The sequence below is a fragment of the Nymphaea colorata genome, chromosome 8, assembly GCF_008831285.2.
Source record: "Nymphaea colorata isolate Beijing-Zhang1983 chromosome 8, ASM883128v2, whole genome shotgun sequence".
Lineage (NCBI taxonomy): Eukaryota > Viridiplantae > Streptophyta > Magnoliopsida > Nymphaeales > Nymphaeaceae > Nymphaea > Nymphaea colorata.
This window is the reverse complement of record NC_045145.1, coordinates 10859282-10881357: the sequence shown is the minus strand read 5'-3', so window position 1 is coordinate 10881357 and position 22076 is coordinate 10859282. Positions and strand designations below refer to the sequence as shown.

The 22076-nt window shown below is 36.9% G+C and overlaps 1 protein-coding gene across 2 annotated transcripts in view; it reads left to right on the top strand.

Moving 5' to 3' along the window:
• The window catches only part of LOC116258522 (acetolactate synthase small subunit 2, chloroplastic), a 55914-nt gene extending 39107 nt beyond the window's left edge, over positions 1–16807 (top strand). Inside the window, exons 4-13 of one of the 2 annotated variants that reach the window (XR_007574052.1) lie at positions 6579–6647; positions 6788–6871; positions 6938–7090; positions 13280–13369; positions 13466–13570; positions 13646–13768; positions 14062–14214; positions 15242–15278; positions 15393–15458; positions 16490–16572. Coding sequence is in view for 1 of the 2 variants with exons in the window: in XM_031635697.2 (XP_031491557.1) it covers positions 6579–6647; positions 6788–6871; positions 6938–7090; positions 13280–13369; positions 13466–13570; positions 13646–13768; positions 14062–14214; positions 15393–15458; positions 16490–16573 (927 nt within the window). In the remaining variant the exon portion in view is untranslated. Of the gene's footprint in view, positions 1–6578; positions 6648–6787; positions 6872–6937; positions 7091–13279; positions 13370–13465; positions 13571–13645; positions 13769–14061; positions 14215–15241; positions 15279–15392; positions 15459–16489 lie in introns of both variants that reach the window. The other variant, XM_031635697.2, reaches the window with a different exon arrangement.
• Positions 16808–22076: the final 5269 nt, after the last annotated feature.

The following is a 22076-nucleotide window of genomic DNA, read 5'->3' as shown; positions in this document are numbered from 1 at the left end:
CTCCCAGAAGAAGAAGAAATGGGAGCAGGCCCCCAAACATCCGAGTATATAGTATCAAATCACTTTGAAGCTCGCTTCTTTATTGATTGAAATTTGAAAAGAGAGAGCATGACTCTTACAAATATGACAGCTTGAGCACATGCTTGACTCATTGACTGGACTTAGACTAGACTCATGTAATAGTCCATCTGTAACAAGACTTTGAATGAAAATCATGGCATGAAATTCCCCTTTCATCTCGTAAAAAGTTTATTAAGTCGTGAAGAATATTCTCCCCCACCATCACAATGGAAATGCACAACTTTAGACGAAAGCTGTGTTTGGATCATGACATGAAATTCTCGAAAGATACTAAACACTTTTGATTTTTGTTTTATGAACTGAATCCAAGTATATCGAGAATAAGATTGCTTTCATATTTAGGATTGTGATATGATATTGAGGTCTGAGATTTGAAATATTTAGGATTGCTTTCTGCAATAGTTTCTTGTACATGCCCTGTAGCATTCTTCACTTCCCGCATGATCCATTCTGGTGGCGCAGGTGTAGTGCCATTGAGATGTCCATAGAGACGGTGACTCTTTATAAAGGGGATTATTTGACGTTTCCATGTCAAATAGTTGGTATGGTTAAGCTTTTGTGAGATGAGTTGAGAGAGGAAACTAGACAACAAGATAGTAGAATTGTGGTTGTGATCCATATTTGAACTTAGAAGCTGTACATATAAGGATAGGAACTTAGGGCAGACGACTTTGGAAGTTAGGGCACGATAGATCTAGGAATCAGGGCAGACAACAACAGTTTTGGGGTTGTTAAGATATAGGAATTAGGGCAGATGGCAGCAGTTTTGGGGTTATTAAGATCTAGAAATTAGGGCAGACGGCAGCAGTTTTGGGATTAGGACAGGAAAAACAGAAATGAGAGATTTTGGGGTTAGGGAAGAAAAACAGAGATTAGTGCAGAAATCAGAGATTTTGGGATTAGGGCAGAAAAACTGAGATTGGGGCAGAAATCAGAAATTCTAATTGGCAAAACCTGCTCTGATACCATGCAAGATTTTGATGTATATCACCAAACCACCGGATGGAGTCTTAAGGAGGTGCGAGAAGATGAGAAGAGGAACAGGCTGCTCTAGAAAAGAGAGAGAAAAGAAAAAGGGCCATGGGCATGGTGCTGCTCCTTGTCATTGATATATACTAATTTGTGTTACAAGTAAATACACAAAACAACAATAAAAATTACAAGTATGCCACTGCCCATTATATGTGGCGTGTGGTGAAGATGGGTCGGGTCTGACTTGACTTGAACCATATCTTAACACGCACTGGCACCCACGTCCTCAACCTCACCCGACACTCATGTCATCATGTGACATAGCTCATCAATACATCATCTAGAGGAAAACAAAACCCGAACCTTGGAGAGTTGCTTCACTGAAGCAGAGAACCGCCAACCCATTCCGAACACTTAGTTACCTATTGGGAGTTGGGAGGGACAGTAAAAAGCCAATGTTTAAAAGTATGTATCATAAAGCGTATGGTCGGGCCAATAGATACAATGTATCATAAAGTATTGCAATGTATTGTAAATTTATAATGTATTGTAAATTTATATTTTAATTCAAAAATAAGAAAATATTAGAAAAATTGAGTAGGCAAAAAGGGCCCAAATGACCCCAGAAAATTACCTTAGATAATCAAAAGATTCAGCAAAAAGTGCCAAATGATACAAGGGGAGAGCCGATCGTGTCACTCGGAATCCTCGAGAGTCAAATAGAATCGTCGATGAAACTATTGAACTTTCGTTGAAGGCCCCTTTCTCTGTCGATAACTGATTTTCTCTTCAAGATTCTAACAAGACCGGACTCTTGCAGTTCAGTCATCAATGCGATACTATACAAATTTATAGGCATCGCCCTTCGCCGAAGAAGTCGTCGGTCATCGGAGAAGTCGCCATTCGCTGGAGAAGTCGTCGTTTGCCGGAGAGGAGCTTGCTGCCGTCGGTTGCTGTGGGTGAAATGTAGAAACCGTTGAGGGTTTTGCGTTTTCTCTTAATGTTTCTCTTTAACGTTAAAAAAAAAAAACGTCAACCTTAACCCATGGACGTTTTTGGACTCGATTCTCTTTGACCGAGTTGAGAAATGGATGGTATGAACTCATGTACATTGATTGGGTACGGTCAACGCAGTACCCAGGGCGTACCCATACCCATACAAGTATCGTACTGGTACGGTGCGTCAAAGCAGTACGTGTGTAACGTAGGTTCCAGCCTATTCCTCTTTTTGTTATTGATATGTCGGAAAGCCCTTAATTCCTTTCATTTCTACTAGCACTACATGTCTGTCTGTGGACTTTGATTTTTGAAGTTCTAAGGTTTGGGCAATCACTGTGTTTATTCTCATATCAGCTACACAATTATCATATATATCCAACTATTTGTGGGCAACTTCTTGTTCCCTAGGTTCCATTGACTAACACATCAATACAATTCAACGAACCATGTATGGCCTCTCTGCCATTTTTAAATGCGGGACATCTGACAGCAGAATTTAGATTAGTTGTCCAGTCCACCATTAATCTGTAATTTTCCATATGGGCGTGTGTGACTCCTTTTTTTCTCTTGAGCTATCTTTAATAACCTCTGCTCCTCTGTTTATAGCTTCGTATAGTTACCATATGGGAGATTTGTCTTCACTATCAGCTAACTTGTGGACTTTGTTTAAAGGGTTCAGATAATTTCAGACATGATTATAAAAAAATTCAGCACTAAATATAATATCCGGAACCGCACAAGACTTTCTTTATGAAAATGTTGTATGCAGCCCATACATTACCAAAGAACATCTGCCTCGAAGGGTTTCTTTGTTTCATTATGCCCTGTACAATGAAAACATTTGTGGCAAATCTAGTTTGTGCAAATTGTATCAATTCAGCTCCATTTGTAAATTTTCCCATGAATCTCACTGCATAAGCGTGATTATATTGTGATCTCTTGGCATTGTTCAACGGCTAATTCCATCTCATACTTGTAGCGAAGATCTTGAAGCATGAAAGTTGCACAAATTATGGACATAGAGTCCAATAAAATGATTTATATCTTTGAAATATCTCACGTGCTACTCTGTAATTTTCTGCATTATTGTAATAAATTGTAAAATGGTTGTAGGCCCAAAATCTTGTATAACATCATAAAAAATACCATACAAAAGATCATCAAACTTGGGAACATTAGACTGATCAAGAGATTTTAAGAACATAGTACCATTAGGACAATAAATTTGAGTATTCTTCACCATATATCAATCCATCCATATGCCATAAGGCTGCGTGATGTTTCCTTCTAACTCAATCTTAATTTATCACAATATTTTCCTTTACTTTTTTAACTGTTGCATCAAGAATTCTGCCTATAAGCTGATGATATGAAGGCATTTTATAATAGAAGCAATAGCATTTGCCATAGCCTAGAAATAAATGAGTTATCTGCATTAAAGGGAATACATGCATCACAAGACCATCTTCCAACCATTGTCACAAATATCATTCTTAGGAAAATATTGGCAAGGTTTTTCTCAGGTATTTTTTTTGGCAAAGTTGTTCTTATCTGGAAAATCTAGACAATTTAAAAAAGAAATTAAAAAACCCTAAAAAGTAAAAAATTGTTAAATCTCATGAAAAAATCATGACAAAATCATGAGATTTTAGTTTTGGAGAGATTTTGAAAAGCTTGTGACTTTTTTTTATTTTTCCGTTTTATGATTTTTTTTTTTAAATATCGTGAGGTTTGGAAGATCTTGTGATATCTGTGACACTGATTCCAACTGCTATATCTATTTGTTCTGTCATATCTTTCGATGTCATAACCGAATGGATGTTGGGTTGTGCACCTAGAGCAGTATAGGAAGAAAAGAAAATGGAAACCCGTAATGGACCTACCACTAGGTACTTTACCATCAAGTCCACCATGACTATGCCTAGCAATAGGTGCACACCTCTTCTCTTCCTGTTAGAAGCTCTACCTCTTTCCTGCACAATGAGCTAGCGACATCTGATCTTGGGTAGCATCATGATCCTCTTCCTATCAATATATTCATCTACAGCCTCGGCTCCTGAGGGTACACCTTCCTCCTCATCTATTTCTTTTTAGATAATTTTTTTCTGTAAAACATCAAGCATATCCAAACGTTGTTGACACACATATAGTGGCAATGAGTTTTCTTTACTACTAGTGCGTGCAGCCGCATTAGCATGTGTCTCTGTGTCCCTGCCAAATGGTGCTTTATTATAACAAGTTAATAACTGTCTCTTAACTGCTCAATGTGCAATCATCGGGCATTGCTGCAAGTACCTCTTATAACAAGGTCGATGTAATATTGTAATCTATGCCACCAGCAATTGACCCCTTTCCTCCCAATTTATATATTCTGGTTTCCTAATAAATATAGTAGAAGTTGCCGGTTTATCACGTTTTTCTTCATGAGAGAGAAATTTTGGGATAGCTAGCACAGAACTGTCCACATGACCAAGGAGATCCTGGCTCCTTATGAAAGGAATTGTCCACCTTTTTCAAAATAAAAGTTTATATATGCAGGTGACTGAGAAAGATGGAGGGTACACTAGATTAACAAAAACATCAACCAACCGATAGGAGGAGAAACACACAAAATAAAAAATAAGGTCCAGTGTCAATAAAAAATCAATGAGAAAGCTTTCCGTTTCTTCTTGCCTTTTATCTTATCTTCTTCTTTTTTTTTTGGAAATGGCAGAATCACACCTTGACTTGAATAACAGTAGCTTGAATAACAGTAGCACCAAAGGTCAGTCTTATAAAGAACTGATCTTTCTTTAAGTCCTTGGTTCCCATGATTGCACGTTGGCTGTAATGAGAGTAGTAATAACTGTTGACACTGAAATTATGTCCAAGGCAATGCAACATTGCGACTAAGAACATACAACAAATTGTACAGAAATCATATATATATATATATATATATATATATATATATATATATATATGGACATGGCACTTTGGGTGCTGCACCTGCATCATTGTGGGTAGTAGGTATATATTTATGGGCATGGCACTTTGGGTGCCACACCTCCATCATTGTGGGTTCTACTTGAGTGCGGTCAGCAGACTCTGCACCAAGAAAGAAGTAAAAAAAGAAAAACAGAGGAAGAGGAGGAGGAGGAGGAGGAGAAAGGAGGGGAAAGAAGAGGAGGGAGGAAAAGAGAACATTCCTAGTGGCAGCGGAGAAGAATGCAAACATCCATAATTAGGTTTCTTATCAACTTTTTTTTTTGGTTTTAGGCCTTCCCTTTGTTGTCATTTACTCATTTCTAAAAAGAGATCTTTCTTTTAGTTTCTTTCCATCTTACTTTCTACATTTTCTTTTTTATTACAATAAGGGGCCTACTATAAAAAATTTTCTTTACTTTTAACTTTTTCACACACAAACCCCACGCGCACATGTGTGTATATATATGTGTGTGTGTTTGTGTGCATGTTTGTGTTGCTGCAGCCGCACCCATGTTTATATTTATATATATATATATATATATATATATATATATATATATATATATATATATATATATATATTGATCTGACCCAGTCAAACAGAAGCATCAACCTGAGATGGGAGAATGAGATTTTGGAACATCCTGATACTCAATTACCTTTGATTTAGATGACAAGTGACAACTAAGAGGAGATAAATGAAACTGGGACTAGTTTGTCAGACTAGTCAATTAGTTGGCCTTGTTATGGTGAATCAAGTAATCTGTAGCTTATAAATGAATATGTGCATTGTTTACATATATGTATGTGTATGTTTATGCTTTTCTTTTCATATAAATACAATTCACTGTCACAAAAAACGCATCCCATTGAAAAAAAACGCGTATAATACGCCAAAACATAGTCAGCCGTATTAAACGTGAAAAAAACATGTCTTTTCTAAAAAAATGCCAGAAAATAAAAAACGTGAAAAAAACGCGTATTATACACATTTTTTTGTGTTTTTTTCGTATTTTTTATATTTTTATAATTTTTAGGATTTATTAAATGTTTTAAATTTTTTTAAAAATTTGTCGAGAATTTCCTGTTTTATTCCCGAGATATACAACTTTGCTGTATTATACCCAATAAATTCCTCTCCGGATAATACCCACGCGTTTTTTGTGAAAATGAAATATATGTATAAATGTATGTACTTTTATTTATCTATTGCCAATCGACTTGGACAGAGTCGATTGGATAAGTCCTGATTAGTCTTTTTAAGGACCTTGAATGACCTATGTCTGGCTTCCAATTTTGACAACTTATTTTTTAGTAGATCCTTTTACTCTCACAAATCTTTTGCTTACTTTAACTAGAAAACCGAGCTTTCATTTTTGTTGAGTTAAAAAGCTATCTGTAAATATTCAATTTAATTCAGCCAATTTTCTGAATAAAGGCAGCCTTTCTCTCTCTATTATTCTCTTGAAATGCATGCAACTGTAGTTAACTTTGTCATTTTTGGGTGAACTTTATATGATTTGATTGGACTTGTTGTGCACATCATTTTCAATCCCCAGGTGATGGGATTGGTAGACATCTTCAGAGCTCGGATAGTTGATGTTTCAGAATATTCACTCACCGTTGAGGTAACATACCAACTTATATGTTGAGATTACTTGGAGCTTCCTATCAGCATAGTGTCTGAGACTTTTGGATATTTTAGTTTTTCATTTCCGTAAAGCTTTTATATATGCAAGCTTACACCTTTAACTGTATTGTGATTCAGGTAACTGGAGATCCTGGAAAGATAGCTGCCGTAGGGAGAGCACTTCGCAAGTTTGGAATCAAAGAAATTGCAAGAACTGGAAAGGTATTCATATATAAGTACAGGAAAAATTATTTGCGACTTAGTTACTATTCTTCATGATTCCTACAGATTGCCCTGCGGAGGGAGAAATTGGGCGCAACTGCTCCATTTTGGAGGTTCTCTGCAGCATCTTATCCTGATATTGAAGATGCAAGGCCAAAACAGCATAAACCTGCAAAGGACTTTAAAAAAGTGCCTAATGATTCTGATTTATCATCAAGAGTAAGTGGTTTTTTAATTGTAGAACCAGAAGTTGCTTTTTAAGATCTGGTGCGCCATGTGTTCTAGGTGGTTCATTTAACCCTGAATTAAGAATGTCAAGATCGTCCTCTCTTTTGAAGTCAAATTCGCCACCATTCAGATCCCAATTTTCACTGCTCACTATAATTTAAGTCAACAAAGTGTATTATTACCAAGTAGTCAAGTATATAGAAGTATATAAATAAGAAAAACCTACAATCCAATAAATATTGATTTACCTGTATTCATCTTTGTTTTGTGAAAGTAACCGAAGGATAGAATGCACATGAACTAAATTTTCTGCATGCTTGCATGTAAGTTTGTTTTTCTTAATATTGTGAACATGTAAATAGTGCTCTAATTCCTTTCACAACATGAAGATATAGCAGGTTGAACTAACAACCTCAAAGCAAGGTACTAAAGAGTGAGAAGCATGTCCATGTTTGACCCACCAAGGAACAGGTTGATAGCTGTCTCTTTCTACAATTGCAGATGTCTTTTCATCTCTTGTAGAAAAGCTTGCAAATTCATTGTGAGTTTGTTTATTTTGATTTGGATCTGTAAAAATCTTATTAAGACATGCCAACCTATACCTTGATAATTCTGGATCTATATGCAATGGGGTTTTTCCAACACTCAAAAGCCACTATTTACCATAACACTTGGGGTTCAATGAGTGTTCCATGCATCATAAAGGAGTGTTGCTCTTATCCTTGCTATTAATATCTTATGCACATGCTTTAAAAAGACTGAATCTTCAAGTTTACAAGTCCTTTTTCTCATGTTTACAAATGACTTCCTGTACTTTTTCAATTGTATTGTCCCACATCTCGTGAACAAAATGAAGCATTGGCTTATTTACGTATTGTACATTAATGTGTTATATTAGTACAATCTGAAGCAATTTTTTGGGTATCCATGTGTAGTATATGTGTACCATGGAGCAAATAGAAGCAGCAAACATGTCCACCGTTGGAACCTATCGACTAAAACAATTTCTACCTTGGGTCGGTTCTTTGCAAGCTCTCTCTCTTTTCCGGTTTCTTCCTTAGAGCAAGCCGGAGGAAGAGATTGCCTTCCTCTTGGCCCTTCTTTATGGATCACATTAAACACCTCCACCCCCCCTGGAAGCAATCTTTTTATTATGCCTGGTGTTGAAGGACCTAGCAATGTAACACACCTTTGACTGCCCTTGCATTAGCAAACATCGCTCCAACACCTTAGTTGCATGAGCGAGTCGCTTGCCGTTCTCTCCAACTAAAAGGTGGAGGACGAGCTTCTGCCCCTTCTTGATTTGCCTCATTAGATTCATGAGCTTCTTCTTGGAGTTCATCTGGCAAGGCCAGGAAGCCTCGCAAGGGAGGGAGGTCATCTGCATTCCTAGCGCAAATTCCAAAAGGCCTTCCTCCCCTTATCTGGATTCTTCCTCCCATGAAATTTTTTATTGTTCTCGATGTAGGAGGCCACGTCGCTTGAGATTCCACAACTGTTTACCAGGGAGGCTTTCTTGGTTGCATTACCTGCCCACTATCCCACTCTTTGATATCCTCCTTCTAGTGTGTGGGGACCTGAATGAAGCATCACTTGATTTTTTTTGCCCACTTGGCTCTATAATTTCTAGTGGTTTGTAGATGCCATGGTTGCCAATCTGGTGGTTGACATTGTAGGCGGCACCCACCTCTGGTTCAGATGGCATCCAGGTTGTTTGGTGTATCCATAGGAGTTTCCGTGGCATACCTTGAATGACAAAAATGATAAACTTTTCATTTAAGGCTATGATGAAAAAGATAGTGTATGTTTCAAGAAATGTGATATTTTTAGAAAAAGAAAATGACTGATGCAAACAAACCCAAGCATGAAGATGACTATTCGTCAATGTTGTAAAACGCGTATCGTAAGTCGTATCGGTCGGGTTTTAAGATACGCTGTATCGTAAAATATCATAACGTATCGTAAATTCTTTTAAAAAAATAATAATAAATTAGAAAAAATTTAAAAAAAATCGAAAAATTTATAAAAAAATCATAAGAAATTAAAAATAATAAATTCTTTACATAAAACATGTTTAGATAATGATAGACTTATTATTACTATAAACTTACCTGTTCATCATTCATAGACATCAAAATTCATAACAATATCATTCAGCAAAGCATAAGCCATAAAGTGATAAAACATTCAAGTGTTCAACAACCATAGATTCATAACTCTTAAGTCGTTCGTTACATATAAAATGAAAGCACTCTTGACGTGACTCATTCATGATTCATCATTCATAATCTTCATCATCTTCATCTTCATCGTCAAGAATTGGAAGATCTTCACCAACATATTCAGCACCAGCAGTAGCAGACTCTCCTTCATCAACAAAGCCTTCTGCTGCTTCAGCTTCAAGGTTGAAGCATTCAAGATCTTCATCATCAAATATTGTAGCTGGTTCTTCCTCAATGCATGGCTCCAGTTCGTCAAAGTTTTACAAGCTGATAGGATCGAACTGAGATGTGTGCTTCCTTGCTGATGTTTTTTGTAATTCTCTATGTTAAATAAGAGAAAGTTTGTTAATATGTAATTTCATATAAATATATTGTACAAAAAATGTAAACATTAAGCTATATTACCTTTGTTTCAACCTCATGTTATATCGAACAAAGACAAAGTCATTCAACCTTTTATGTTTAAGCCTATTCCTTTTTTTGCTATGGATATGTTGGAACACACTCCAGTTCCTTTCGCATCCACTAGCACTGCATGTCTAGCTGAGGACTTTGATTGCAAAAAGTGCTAAGTTTGGACAATCAAATACATATCTCAACTGATGATATGACGACATTTTGAATTCGGGGCCTATAGAAGCAATTGCATCTGCCATGGCTTGGAATTGAAAAGAATTAGCTGCATTAAATGGAATACATGCATCATAAAACCATTTCCCTATCATCTTTTGTGCATGATATACCATATCTTTAGATGTCATAGCAACACAAATCTGCGGCTGACCACCTGGGCTAGTATATGAAGAGAAAAATCTCTTAATAGAACCAACACTAGACCTACCAGTAGGAACTCTACCACTAGCTAGTCGCATACCACGCCTAGCTCTAATATTTGTTTTGCCTCTTCTCTTCCTTCCCGTTATGCCAGATCGACCTCCTTCATACATGATCCCTTTTCCTCTACGATCTCTACCTCTTGAGGTCTCCAAATCTGTTCTTAGACTGCTATCATCTTCATCATCATATTCATAAGCTTTTTCCTCTTCTTCTTCATCTTCCAAAGGCTCATTATAGCCTACATCTGCCTCTTTCATTTCTTTTTGTATCTTCTTTTGACGTAAAGTATGGAGCATATCTAAACATTGTTGACGCACAAATGGAGGCAAATGTTTGTTTGGTCCTCTAACACATTGAGACACATCTTTGGAGGTCCCTGCCAAATAGTGTTTCATTCTACTAATCCTTCCTGAAAATGTATTCTCACAAAAGCTACATTTGAGTTTCAAGCGGACATTCTCCTTCACCCTTTCGCACCATTGCCATGTAGGATCCATATCTTAAAAAAAAAAACGAAATCCTATGATAAACTTAATGAAAAACATTCAAAATCTTTCAATGTACGGTTCTATGGTAAAAAATTATGAATATATGGTAAAAACATGAGATTTCATACCTTACGAAGAAGAAATGAAGAAAACCCCTTTCCTCCCAACGAAAATCAACCACGGTTCCACGCACAAATCAACCCCTTAATCTTCGATTTCACGGTGAAAATCAATTTTTTGATGGTGAAAATGGACGATCGTCCTCCTTGACGGCAGTATCCAAGCGTGAGAAATGAAGAACGGAGGGTTTCTTTCAAAAAAAGTCGAATGAGTAGGTCTCAGACAGGTTTTTGCGAAATCAGCCGGTATCGTACGATACGGGGTGTATCGCCCCGTATCGTACGATACGGGCCTGTATCGCATGATACGTGCGATACAGGAACGATACACCCCCTATTTACGATACGGGGGGTGTATCGTACCGTATTTTCAAAACGATACGAGCTCGTATCGTACGATACGTACAACACTGCTATTCGTTCTTATGGATAAAAGATGTTGATGATGATGATGTTTTGCATTCGTCATGTGATGATACTTTGAATGTGCTTGATAACATTCATTTTGATTATAGACCACCATGAGAAGTTCTCTAGTTTATTAGAGAAAGACTCAAGAAAGCGCTCAATATTCTCAACTTGCTCTTAAGAGATCTCAAAGAGATAGCAATCCACCTCAAAAGTTTGTCTTCTATGAGTCTTTTTCCCGAAAACATAAGACTTGTTTATTATATATTCACTCCTTTGATGAACCTTTATCTTATCTTGAAGCCAAGTCTAATGCAACATTGGATTGAAGCTATGAGCAATGAGCTTGGAGCTCTTGAAAATAATAAAGCTGGAGGCATTGTTTCTTTTCCCTTAAGGAAAAAGACAATATGATGTAGTTTGGTATATAAAGTTAGAAGTGATGGATCACTTGAAAGATATAAAGCTAGTTTAGTTGCTAGAGGGTATGCTTAAGAATATGACATAGACTATGAGGAGACCTTTGTTTTGGTTGCTAGAATGACATCAATTAGGACCCTTATGGCCATTGTCGCTATCAAACAATGGTCCATATGTCAAATCGATGTCAAGAATGATTTTTTTAATGGCTACTTAAATGAGGTGTATATGGACTCATCGCTTGGGCTTGATGTACCTGAAGGTGAGGTTCTTCATCGTAGAAAGACATTATATGGTTTGAAACAAGCTTCAAAAGCTTGATTTGATGGATTTAGCAATGTTATGTTTAAAAAGGCTACTGTAGTGTTGCTTTTATACATAGATGACATGATTATTACAAGTAATGGCATCAAAGGAATCATGCAGGTAAAGCATTTTCTAAAGAATGAATTCGAAATGACTGATTTGGGTAAATAGATGAATTTGAATTTGAATTTAAATTTATATCCTAAACTAATTAAGTTCTTAATTTGAACACACCTGTGTCAGACACAGCATGAACTCCTTCACAAGTAATCAAAAGACAATGTTCAGTCACCCAAAATGGTCTCTCACAATGTGCGTCAATGCACAGTCAATGATGAAACAAAAGAATGGCTTTTGTTAATCATAAAATTTTTTCCGACAAACTATATGAAGAGCGTTAACACTAAACAAGACATTGGTCCCTTTTTAATGCAATGAAAGCAGCAGCTTCTAGCCAGATTTCAATGTCTAAAAGCAGCGTCAGCAATAGAAGAATATAAAAACAATACATAAAGGTCTTGCGTTTTCTTGAAGCCATGAGGTAGTGGGAGGAGGGTGGTCTGTCTTTGAGATTGGAACATCAAATGCAGGCGAGACTGGATGACAGATGGATCTTCCCTTCTTAACTGACCAGGCATCCATTCATGTAGAGGTACTTCTCCCATATTGGCCGGTTGTTCTCCCCTATATTGACAAAGCAACAGGTTCTTTTTTCCAAGTAATCATTCACTGACATTCATGCGGTCACCACAAGCTGCAAGAGAGGACCATGTTGTACCCCTCCATGATGAATTCGCTAGCTGCTATGTTTCTCTTATGAGTTGGCCCTGCAATCGACCTTTGAATTCCTCATCTTGTCTTTCCAATTCATATTGATAGACTTCCCCAGAAATCTTTTAAAACAATACCTTATACTTCTTCAGTTAACCCCATAAAGCATATCTCCATCATTGGAACAAATTGAAAGGGCATGCCATATCAGCCTTCCCTATAGTTAAAATACATAATAGATCATTCAACGTGTTATGATTCTTGCAGCATCAGTCATAGCTCCTTATGCAACATGACCTATGAATGAGCTAGCTGAGAATGAATTACTCCAGCTGTCATCCAAGTTGTTTTGAGGTTTTGTTGGAGGACAGCAATATTGGAGCTCATATTCTCTGGTTCAGGTATAGCTTCTTTTGTAAGTCTGGTGCACGCTATGTTGGTGTTTTATCCCTAATGCAGCGTTTTCAATTATTATTTTTCAAAATTTTCTGCTTTCCTAACAGCAGGCTGCTTCTTGTCAGCCTTTCTTATTTTGTTTAGTGGTTCATCTTTTTATGGGAAGGCTTCCCTGTTTCTTTTCTCTCAGGTACAAATGTCTTCTACTTGCAGGGTGATGTTTATCCTGTAGAACCATATGAACATGACCTTTGGATGAATCAAGTTTTGGATGCTAATTGGGGTGATCTTGGTGATGAAGATGTACGCTGCCAACATGTTTCATTTCATCATATTTATCTCTTCAGGAATTAATGGTTTAAATGCTTTTTCAGTACTGACTTTTCTACTTGCTTTCAGTCAACTGGCTTGAGGTCACACACACTGTCTATGCTTGTAAATGATGTCCCAGGTGTGCTGAACATAGTCACTGGTGTTTTTGCTCGAAGAGGCTATAATATCCAGGTATCTCTCTCTCTCTCTCTCTCTCTCTCTTTCTCTCTCTCTCCCCGTGACACGTGCTGTTCTGGATACTGACAGAGCCTAGCAGTTGGACCAGCTGAACGAGAAGGAATCTCACGCATTACAACTGTTGTACCTGCCACTGATGAATCAATCACCAAGTTGGTACAGCAGCTGTACAAGCTTATTGATGTGCATGAGGTGAATGATCATATACTTTTGTGGTTCTTGTCTTAAAACATGTTTGAACTCTAGTGGTTGAGAACTTTGGACCTACATTATGATTAAGGAAATGAGGTCAATTTGATTTCAATTCTTAGTTGTGTGACATGGATCTAAAGCACCACTAGTCTGATGTGAGACATCCTTACCTGTAAAAAAAGGTGACTTTTGTGTCAACTCTGGTGCCCACAAGTCCATGTGGGAACTCCATTCTTTTTTCACCAGTCATATCTGCTGCTTGAACTGCAAAGCTGAAAAAGGTGTTAATTTAGGTTGCAGATATTACTCATTTGCCATTTGCTCAACGAGAACTTATGCTGATTAAAGTTGCAGTAAATACAGCAGCTCGAAGGGATGTGCTAGATATTGCTACAATATTTCGTGCTAAGGCTGTTGATGTATCTGACCATACAATCACACTTGAGGTACACATCTCAGTTACAAACCATATTAAGAAAATTGCCTAAGTGAAAATGTCTCAACGTTTGTAACTATTTCAAAAGCTCCATCACATAGGGATGGGTATGGGTGCCGGTAGATGTACTGATTTGGGTACGGGTACAGAACTTGGGTGTGTGGATATGGCCGTATATATATATATATATATATATAACTGGTTATTGTTTTTTTTTTCTGTATCTTGATTTTTAGTTGTTTAGTTTAGTTAATGAGAAATTTAGTCTTTATGATGGAAGTTTTATTTAGAAGTTACATATACAAAAATGTTTAATTAAGTCTCCTCATTAATACAGTTTTTATGTAGTAGGTCCGTAAATTGGGCTGTCTCCCCCTCTCTCTCTCTCTCTCTCCCCTTTATTATGCCTCTTTTTAGTTAATCTTCATTATTATAGCATTAAATATACAGTTAAGATTCATTATTATAGCTAATTATTACAGTTTTTATGTAGTAGGTTCGTAAATTGGGCTGTCTCTCTCTCTCTCCTTCCTTTATTATGCCCTTTGTTAGTTAATCTTCATTATTATAGCATGAAATATGCAGTTAAAATTCATTATTACAGCATCTTCATTATTATAGCATTAAGTAGAGTTAACCTTCATTATTACCATACTAAATAGTATCGAAAAACCCTAAATTTCAGACGAAAAAAGACTCAGTCAACTTTGATCGAGTTTTAAAATGAAGGGGTACAGTCTTGGGTATGTTGACCGTACCTGGTATGATTTTTTCAGTACCTAAACCGTGCGCGGCATCGTATTAGTACCATACCGGGTTGGTACGGGAGCAGTACCCGTGTGACAGTTCAAAACTATTGGGACTTGATGCTTTCTGAATGACTTGGAATATCATGCTGCTATTAGAGATGTACTGTTCCAAAACTATGGAGCTAAATACTTCCAAAATTGTGATATTTGTTCACATTTTTTTCTTATTTTTTCATTTTTAATGCAATATTTTGAATAAGAAATTGTCATATTTATGATAAATGGTAGGGATATCTTTTCTTGCTCGATGATAACAATGTCAAAGGTATATCAACTTCTAGCTGTTTCCACTATTATTTGTAAATGCATTTTTCCAGACCCAAAAGTATGTTAGTGCATAGAAGTTTTGCTAATGGCTGTTTTCTGATACTTAATTCAGCTTACTGGTGACTTGGATAAGATGGTTGCTTTGCAAAGATTATTGGAGCCCTACGGTATATGTGAGGTAAAATCCTTAACTTTCTGGCAATAGCTTCCAGGATAAAAATTTCCCCTGGTGGTTCATCAGAAGAGGAACGGTGACAACATTTGATTATGTCCAATTATGGTCAAAGCTTGTAACCTTGACAATGAAAGTCAGGGTATTCCTCTTTCGCATGCATACCCTCTTCTACTAGTTGTCTTTGTTTCTAGTGGCGCACTTGGAGGCCACCTGTGGGTATCCAGTTGAATTGATCTTTGTCTCTTAACAGAGATTTGAGACTATGGGTTACGGGTTAGCACTTAGTGGAGTTGACTTGCTTTGGTTGGAATCTTTTAGTGCACATTACTACAAAATGATGAAAAAGTTTAGGATATCTATAAAATGACAGATAATGATCAAATAAATACAATCAAATGTCTACGGTTTATGAACACAACTCCAAAATAATAAAAACTATCAAACAACAAGCATTACATTAATATGTTTCCAATGAATGAGTATAGTCTATTTATTAGTGATATTGGGTGGTCGTTAGAACTGGTGCTGAATTTGAATGAGTCTATAGTTAAGCGATTCTGAGCCGATTGAACTGATTCAGCCAATTCAACCAATTGAGAACAGAGTCGTATAGGATTAAGTTACGCTTGGGTCTGTACTTGACTCATGACCCAATCCTTTGACAATCAGAGTCAATTGGGTGGTTACTGAGTCGATTCGCCAGTTCAACCATTTCATCTCCTGACTGGTAGACGATTGCACTTTTTGCTTGTCTTTTTTGCTTTTGTTTTTAAGAAAACAGGATTTAGCATCTGAACATACCAGAAGCCAGACTTGGTTTTAGAGATTTAGGGTTGAAAAACCCCTGGTTTTTGCCTAAAGAACCTGACAAAGTTTTGTTGTCATCCAAAAGGAAGGCCATAACAGATCACCTAAAAACTCATTCTACCCATGTTTACTAGTAGATTTAATATGCATGAATCAATCATAAAGTTCATCCAGAAATTAAGATGGTTCTATATAGCCTTACTTTTACTTGGTTTTGATTCTTATAGGTGGCAAGAACAGGCCGTATTGCACTTGTTCGTGAGTCTGGTGTGGATTCAGAGTACCTTCGTGGGTTTTCCCTTCCATTATAACTTTGAAGATGGAACAAAAAATATCTTTAATTTTTCAGTCATGTAGGATTGCAACCAAGTTTTCTGGTGTGAACTGCACAACCAAAGAATGCTTGCTTATCTGAAACTGAACTGGAGAGAGAGAGAGAGAGAGGAAATATTCTCTGGTTGCTGCTTTCTGATACCAGAGGCATGTTAAGGCACTCTTCCTAGTGCTCAATGACCTTACCAGTTTGCTGTTTGTGTTTTGTTGAATCTTGGCTTTTTGTTACGTGTGCAGTTCCCATGCTTATGCGCTGATGATCTACCATCTTTTTTAATTGAGCATTTTTAGTGGCTACTTGGTCTTCGATGCCATGAAATGTGAGGTCATGTTGCTGTATCTTGCACCACTTAGTCGGGGCCTTGATCTTAGTCAAAAGGATTGCTGGAATTAAATCCAGCCCACGGATTGGGTCCATGCTTCGCAGTTCGGTGTTGGCGCATATGGCTGTCTGTTGGTTTTTCTACACAAACTTCTTCTTCTCTACTTATTCTGACTAACTGTGGGTTAATACTTCAAAACCCTGTTATAAAGAAGGGGGCCGGATTTACAAACGAAAGCGCCGGTTCGCTTCTTACAAAAGCATGGGAGAAAAGGGGAGTGGAGAAGAAAAGGAAGGGGAGCGAGGAAGGGAGAGGACTCAAGCACTTAGAAGTAAGCACTCGGAGGTGGATGGATGAGAGGATGATTCTTACAGACGCTGGGGAGGTGCTTTTATAGGCACCGGACTTCAAAACAAATTATAATATGGAAAAGGAATAGGATTCCTTCCCGAACAAGCTAAACACAAACAAACAAAAGTAGTTATATTCGAAGGAACTCGAAGGTGGACAGATGTCGTGTGCTAGATGAGGTGGCAGTCGAACGTGTCCAGAAAGCAAAAAGTGCTACAGTGCGCTACAGTGTCCGCCGAAGTGCTACAGTAACTGCTACAGTAGCCGCTTCGTCTTTTCTTCAATGAGGATGCCACATGTTCACTTTTTTGTTATTCCTCTGTCTTTATTCACACAACGTTGCTTTATTTACATAAAGAAGGTCGGCAACTACAACGATCTTCTAGAAGCGCCTCGAAACGATTTGCTTCAGGATGTGACCCAGAGCTTATCCTGTGGGGTGCGTCACAGGGTAAATTTTTATGTCGAAAATTTACAAACGTAAAACCCATATTTAGCCTAGAGGGTTTTGCCATGGTAGATTTTGAGGCGATGATCTACAACGCAAATCCTACGTTTAACTTAGGGGATTTTCCCAAAGAGAAGTTTATCACGTTTCTTCTCAAATGGATGATGCTTACATTTTACATGGGAAGCACTGTACCCATGAAAAGTTTAACCATAACTTACAAGGGTCAAGTTTTACCGGTCTTAACAAACGTTAGGCTGCAGGGTTAATGACTCAGCAGCTTTGTCCGTACTTTTCTCTAGTTGTTTCCAATTTCTTCGATAATTTTTTCTTCGTATTGTTCATTATCATCCCATTCTCCTTCACCATCAACATGCCACTCATCTTCATTGTCGTCTCTGTGAATGACTGCTCCGACATTTTGGTCATCACCAGTCCATTTTGCAGGACTACTGTCATATATTTGGTAGAAGTGTTCACATAGGCCAGGGTTTATCTGTAAGATACTTTGGAAAGGAATATAAAATTTCTCAGTAAGCCAAGTATCTGCTAGGAAGATGCGTGTATGTTTATCTTCAGCAACCATACAAGTAGATCTTGTCCACCGGGCATGTTGGTCTGCAGCTATGGTATAAGCTCTCCAACGCTTTAGTTGGGAATATATATCTTCAGTAATGAGAAGAGTTCGAAGAGTTTCTTCAGGGATACGGGTCTGCAAGGCAAATTGTGAAGTATAGGTGTTGATTGTGATCTCATGTTTCGCATCACAAGGGTATTCATACGAAGGAGGAATAGTTTCAATGTCTAAATTAACATATCCATAAGGCTTTATACTTCATAGTTTGAACAGCCTTCTTAATGTGTATGCTAGCCGCCAATGAAAATCAAGATGTTTTACCTGCTCTTCTTTTGTAACTAGTACTCGTTTCAAAAATCCTTGCTCCAAAAGAGTTTTGGGGGAAAGTTTTATCCCCGGATCTCTTGGTCCTGCCACTTTCTAAGGTTCAGAGTGGCTTGTATAATGGAAAATCCTTGATCACATTCACAGAGAGAACTTTCTTCATTGATGTCATGTCTATGTTTCAACAAAGCAAATTCTAAACCATGCTTTTTCTTCTTTGAATGTCGTGCCATGGTCCTTAACAGATTCTGCATGTCAATCTGTTGTTTTCTTTTTGCCTGCATTACCAAATGATAGATCTGTTCCTTGACTAAAGAAATATTTGGGGGAATCGTTTCTCTTTTTCTCCTAATTTTCTAATTTCTTCTTCAACATGTTCCCTGAGGAGTTTATTTTCTGTTTCTAGAGCTTGTATTTTTTCATTTACCTCTTCTTTTTCATTTTTTCGCCAACTTATTTATGCTTGGGCCGCTTTTAGGCTCCTTTCTAAGGTAAGATAAGCATCTAGGCTTTGAGGTCAGAGGGGTATATGATCTAGGGATAGTTCGGGCAGAGTTTTGGACTGAAGTTGCCTGGTCTTGAGGTTGAGATGGCTGGCTAATAAAGAAAGGATTTTTGGGTATGAGAGATTTCTTTTGTTTTGCCAAAGATTGTCTAGAAGGACATGATCTTTTAGATCAAGGATTAGGCCTGGAGAAGTTCGAAAGACCAAATTTGAATGTGGTGGGAAGATCGGTAATCCTAGGTTTGGGTCAATGGGCAACTGGTTTATAGAGGCCATGTTTCCTGAAACAAAATTTTGTGTTAGAGAAAAGAATGCATTTTACATTGTCTACCGTGGCTAATGTCTACATGCAGATGTATCATTTGAAGAACGAGATGAAGATGCTTGGACCCGTTCTTGTTTCATGTCATTAACTAACTGTTGCATGCTTAAAACAATGTCTAAAAGATCATCACTAGCTTTTCTGATCTCGATGGAGAAAACAGGGTTAAGGTCATGTAACCTTACTCTGGATTGGTCGAGATAACTTACAATTTTATTAAGTCTTCTAATTTCTGACTCATAAACATCAATGTCTCTATTCATCTTTGAGCAGTCGACTTAACATATCGGCTAGACGATTGTTTTCTCCTTTTATGTGCTCAAATGTTACCTTATAATTTTGGTTTATAAGGGTATCTTTAAAGGATATCCATCTTCTCTGACTTATTCGTTTAGAATTTTTATTTTCATAAAACTTTACAATGGCCTCACAATCGGTCCAAACTATTATTTCTTTTTTGTTGAGCAAAAATAACCGAAAACTATTAAGTCCATATATTACAACAAGAATTTCCTGATCTATACTACTGGAGAGTCCCTTTTCTTTATACTGGCCGCTGCTATATCTGCAGACGACTTCAGTTACTTTGGAAGCATATTTATTGGGTTTCCTTTTTAATACTGCTCCCCACCCATTAATACATCAATCAGTTTCAATTATTAAAAAGTCTGAATCGAGGGGTAGATACATTTCTGGTAAGTATTTTATTGCTTCCTTAACTTTTTCTATTTGTTTCATATCTTTTATATTAAAAGCTTTAACCCCAGATTGACCGAGTTTACTATATAAGGGGCCTACCATTTTTCCTAAGTCTTTAATAAATGGTCTAGCATAGTTTACTAATCCTAAAAACCTTTGAAGACTTTTAATATCATGTATCTCAAATTCCAAAGTTTTAGTTGCTATATGTGGTTGTAGTTTGATTTTTCCATCGCCAATCTCTACACCTAAATATTCTATGTGTTTTCTAAAGAATTGTGCCTTCTTACTGATTATAATTCCATTACGTAGGAATTCTCCTAACACTATTTTTAAGTGGCCTATATGATTTGGTTGTGTTTTACTATGAACAAGAATATCATCTATATAAATACACACAAATCCTCTATATTGGCCAAATATCATATCCATTTTATTTTCTACTACAAGAATTCATTTTTCTATAGTGTCATCTTTTCGTCCAATTTTTTCTAGAAGAATTGGATACTGTCTTTGTTCTAGACAAAATTTGCACGCTTCAGTCATACAAACCTTGCACTGAAATCTTAGTTCTATACTAGGATACCGATTACAAAAGATGCATGGATGGTCGCTACTTCCTTATCTATGTTTCCATTCATGCTGATGTTGATATTCTGTTTTGGCTAAGTTTTTCAAAAAGGAATCCATATTCAGCATAAGATTATTTGCTTGATTTCAGTTATTAAGTTTATGATTTCAGTATTATCATTGTATGCTTGTAAGCTTCCTAGTTTACTCAAAATTGTGGCTAGTTGATCCTTTAGATATCTTTGGTTTTCTAAGATGTCTTTAAAAATATTATTTCTTAAAGTATCAAATATGGGTTGTAAAAAGACCTGATTTTTAGTATTGGAGGATTCTAGGCTTTGTGCTAAGGAAATGTGTAGATCGGTTAAACTATTCAGTTGTTGAGACATAGGGCTACTGTCCTCATTATGAAGTAGATGTTTTCCATTTTGAAACTAACATGTATGACTAAATTGGTTGTTTTTTACAGTACTTTTAGTTTTTTGGTATAGTTCTAAGTTGAGGTATTCTAGCCGATTCATATGATGGTGGAATGGTAAGTTAATCGTTCAGTGTATATGTTTCGGGTATATGTTAGGACTCAATAGGATTCAAGTACTCTATGTTATACGAAAGAAAATTTTGTAAACTAATTAAACTATAGTAAGTATTTTAGGATTTTTTGAGCCTACTAGGTACTCATCTCTTTTAATCCCACAGTCCTATGTATCATGCATACAACTTCACACTCTGTTTACGAGTCTAAAGTTTTAGGTTGGAAAAATTCCTTTCACAGGAACAAGGTTCTAAGAACAGATAACACATCTATTATAAAAAAGAAAGAACTAAAACATGGTAAGCTTATGGTATGATTCCCCCGATTTTAAAAACTTGTTATATTCTCCTTTCATAGAACACCATGTGCGACACCTTTGTCATCCCATTCAAACCTCACCGTTTGTGTACTTTTTCTCCTAAACGGCCTGCTTGCCTAACGAGTACTTCTTTTCCACAATAGCCTTTTGGTCTTAAAGGATTTACACAATGGCTCGTCCAGAGAATCAAGAACTCAAAAACACGGGAATCAGATCATGAACAAAACATGTTACAACAGCTTCTTCCTTATAAAACATGGTTCTACGCATAGATCCTGGCTAGGGCCAGAACTTCCAACATAAAATACAAAGATTCATAATAACAGATTATGCAGGCTTATGCAAAGAGACATGCTTTCGGGGAAGAGACTTTCCCGTTCGGCTTATAAACGAAGTACGAAAGAAAGCTTTAAACACACAGAAAAACTTTTATTAAAAGCAGAGCATACTTACAAGACCAAGAGCGTACTAAGCTCTGATACCAGTCCCCCAAGTTAAACATAGGATT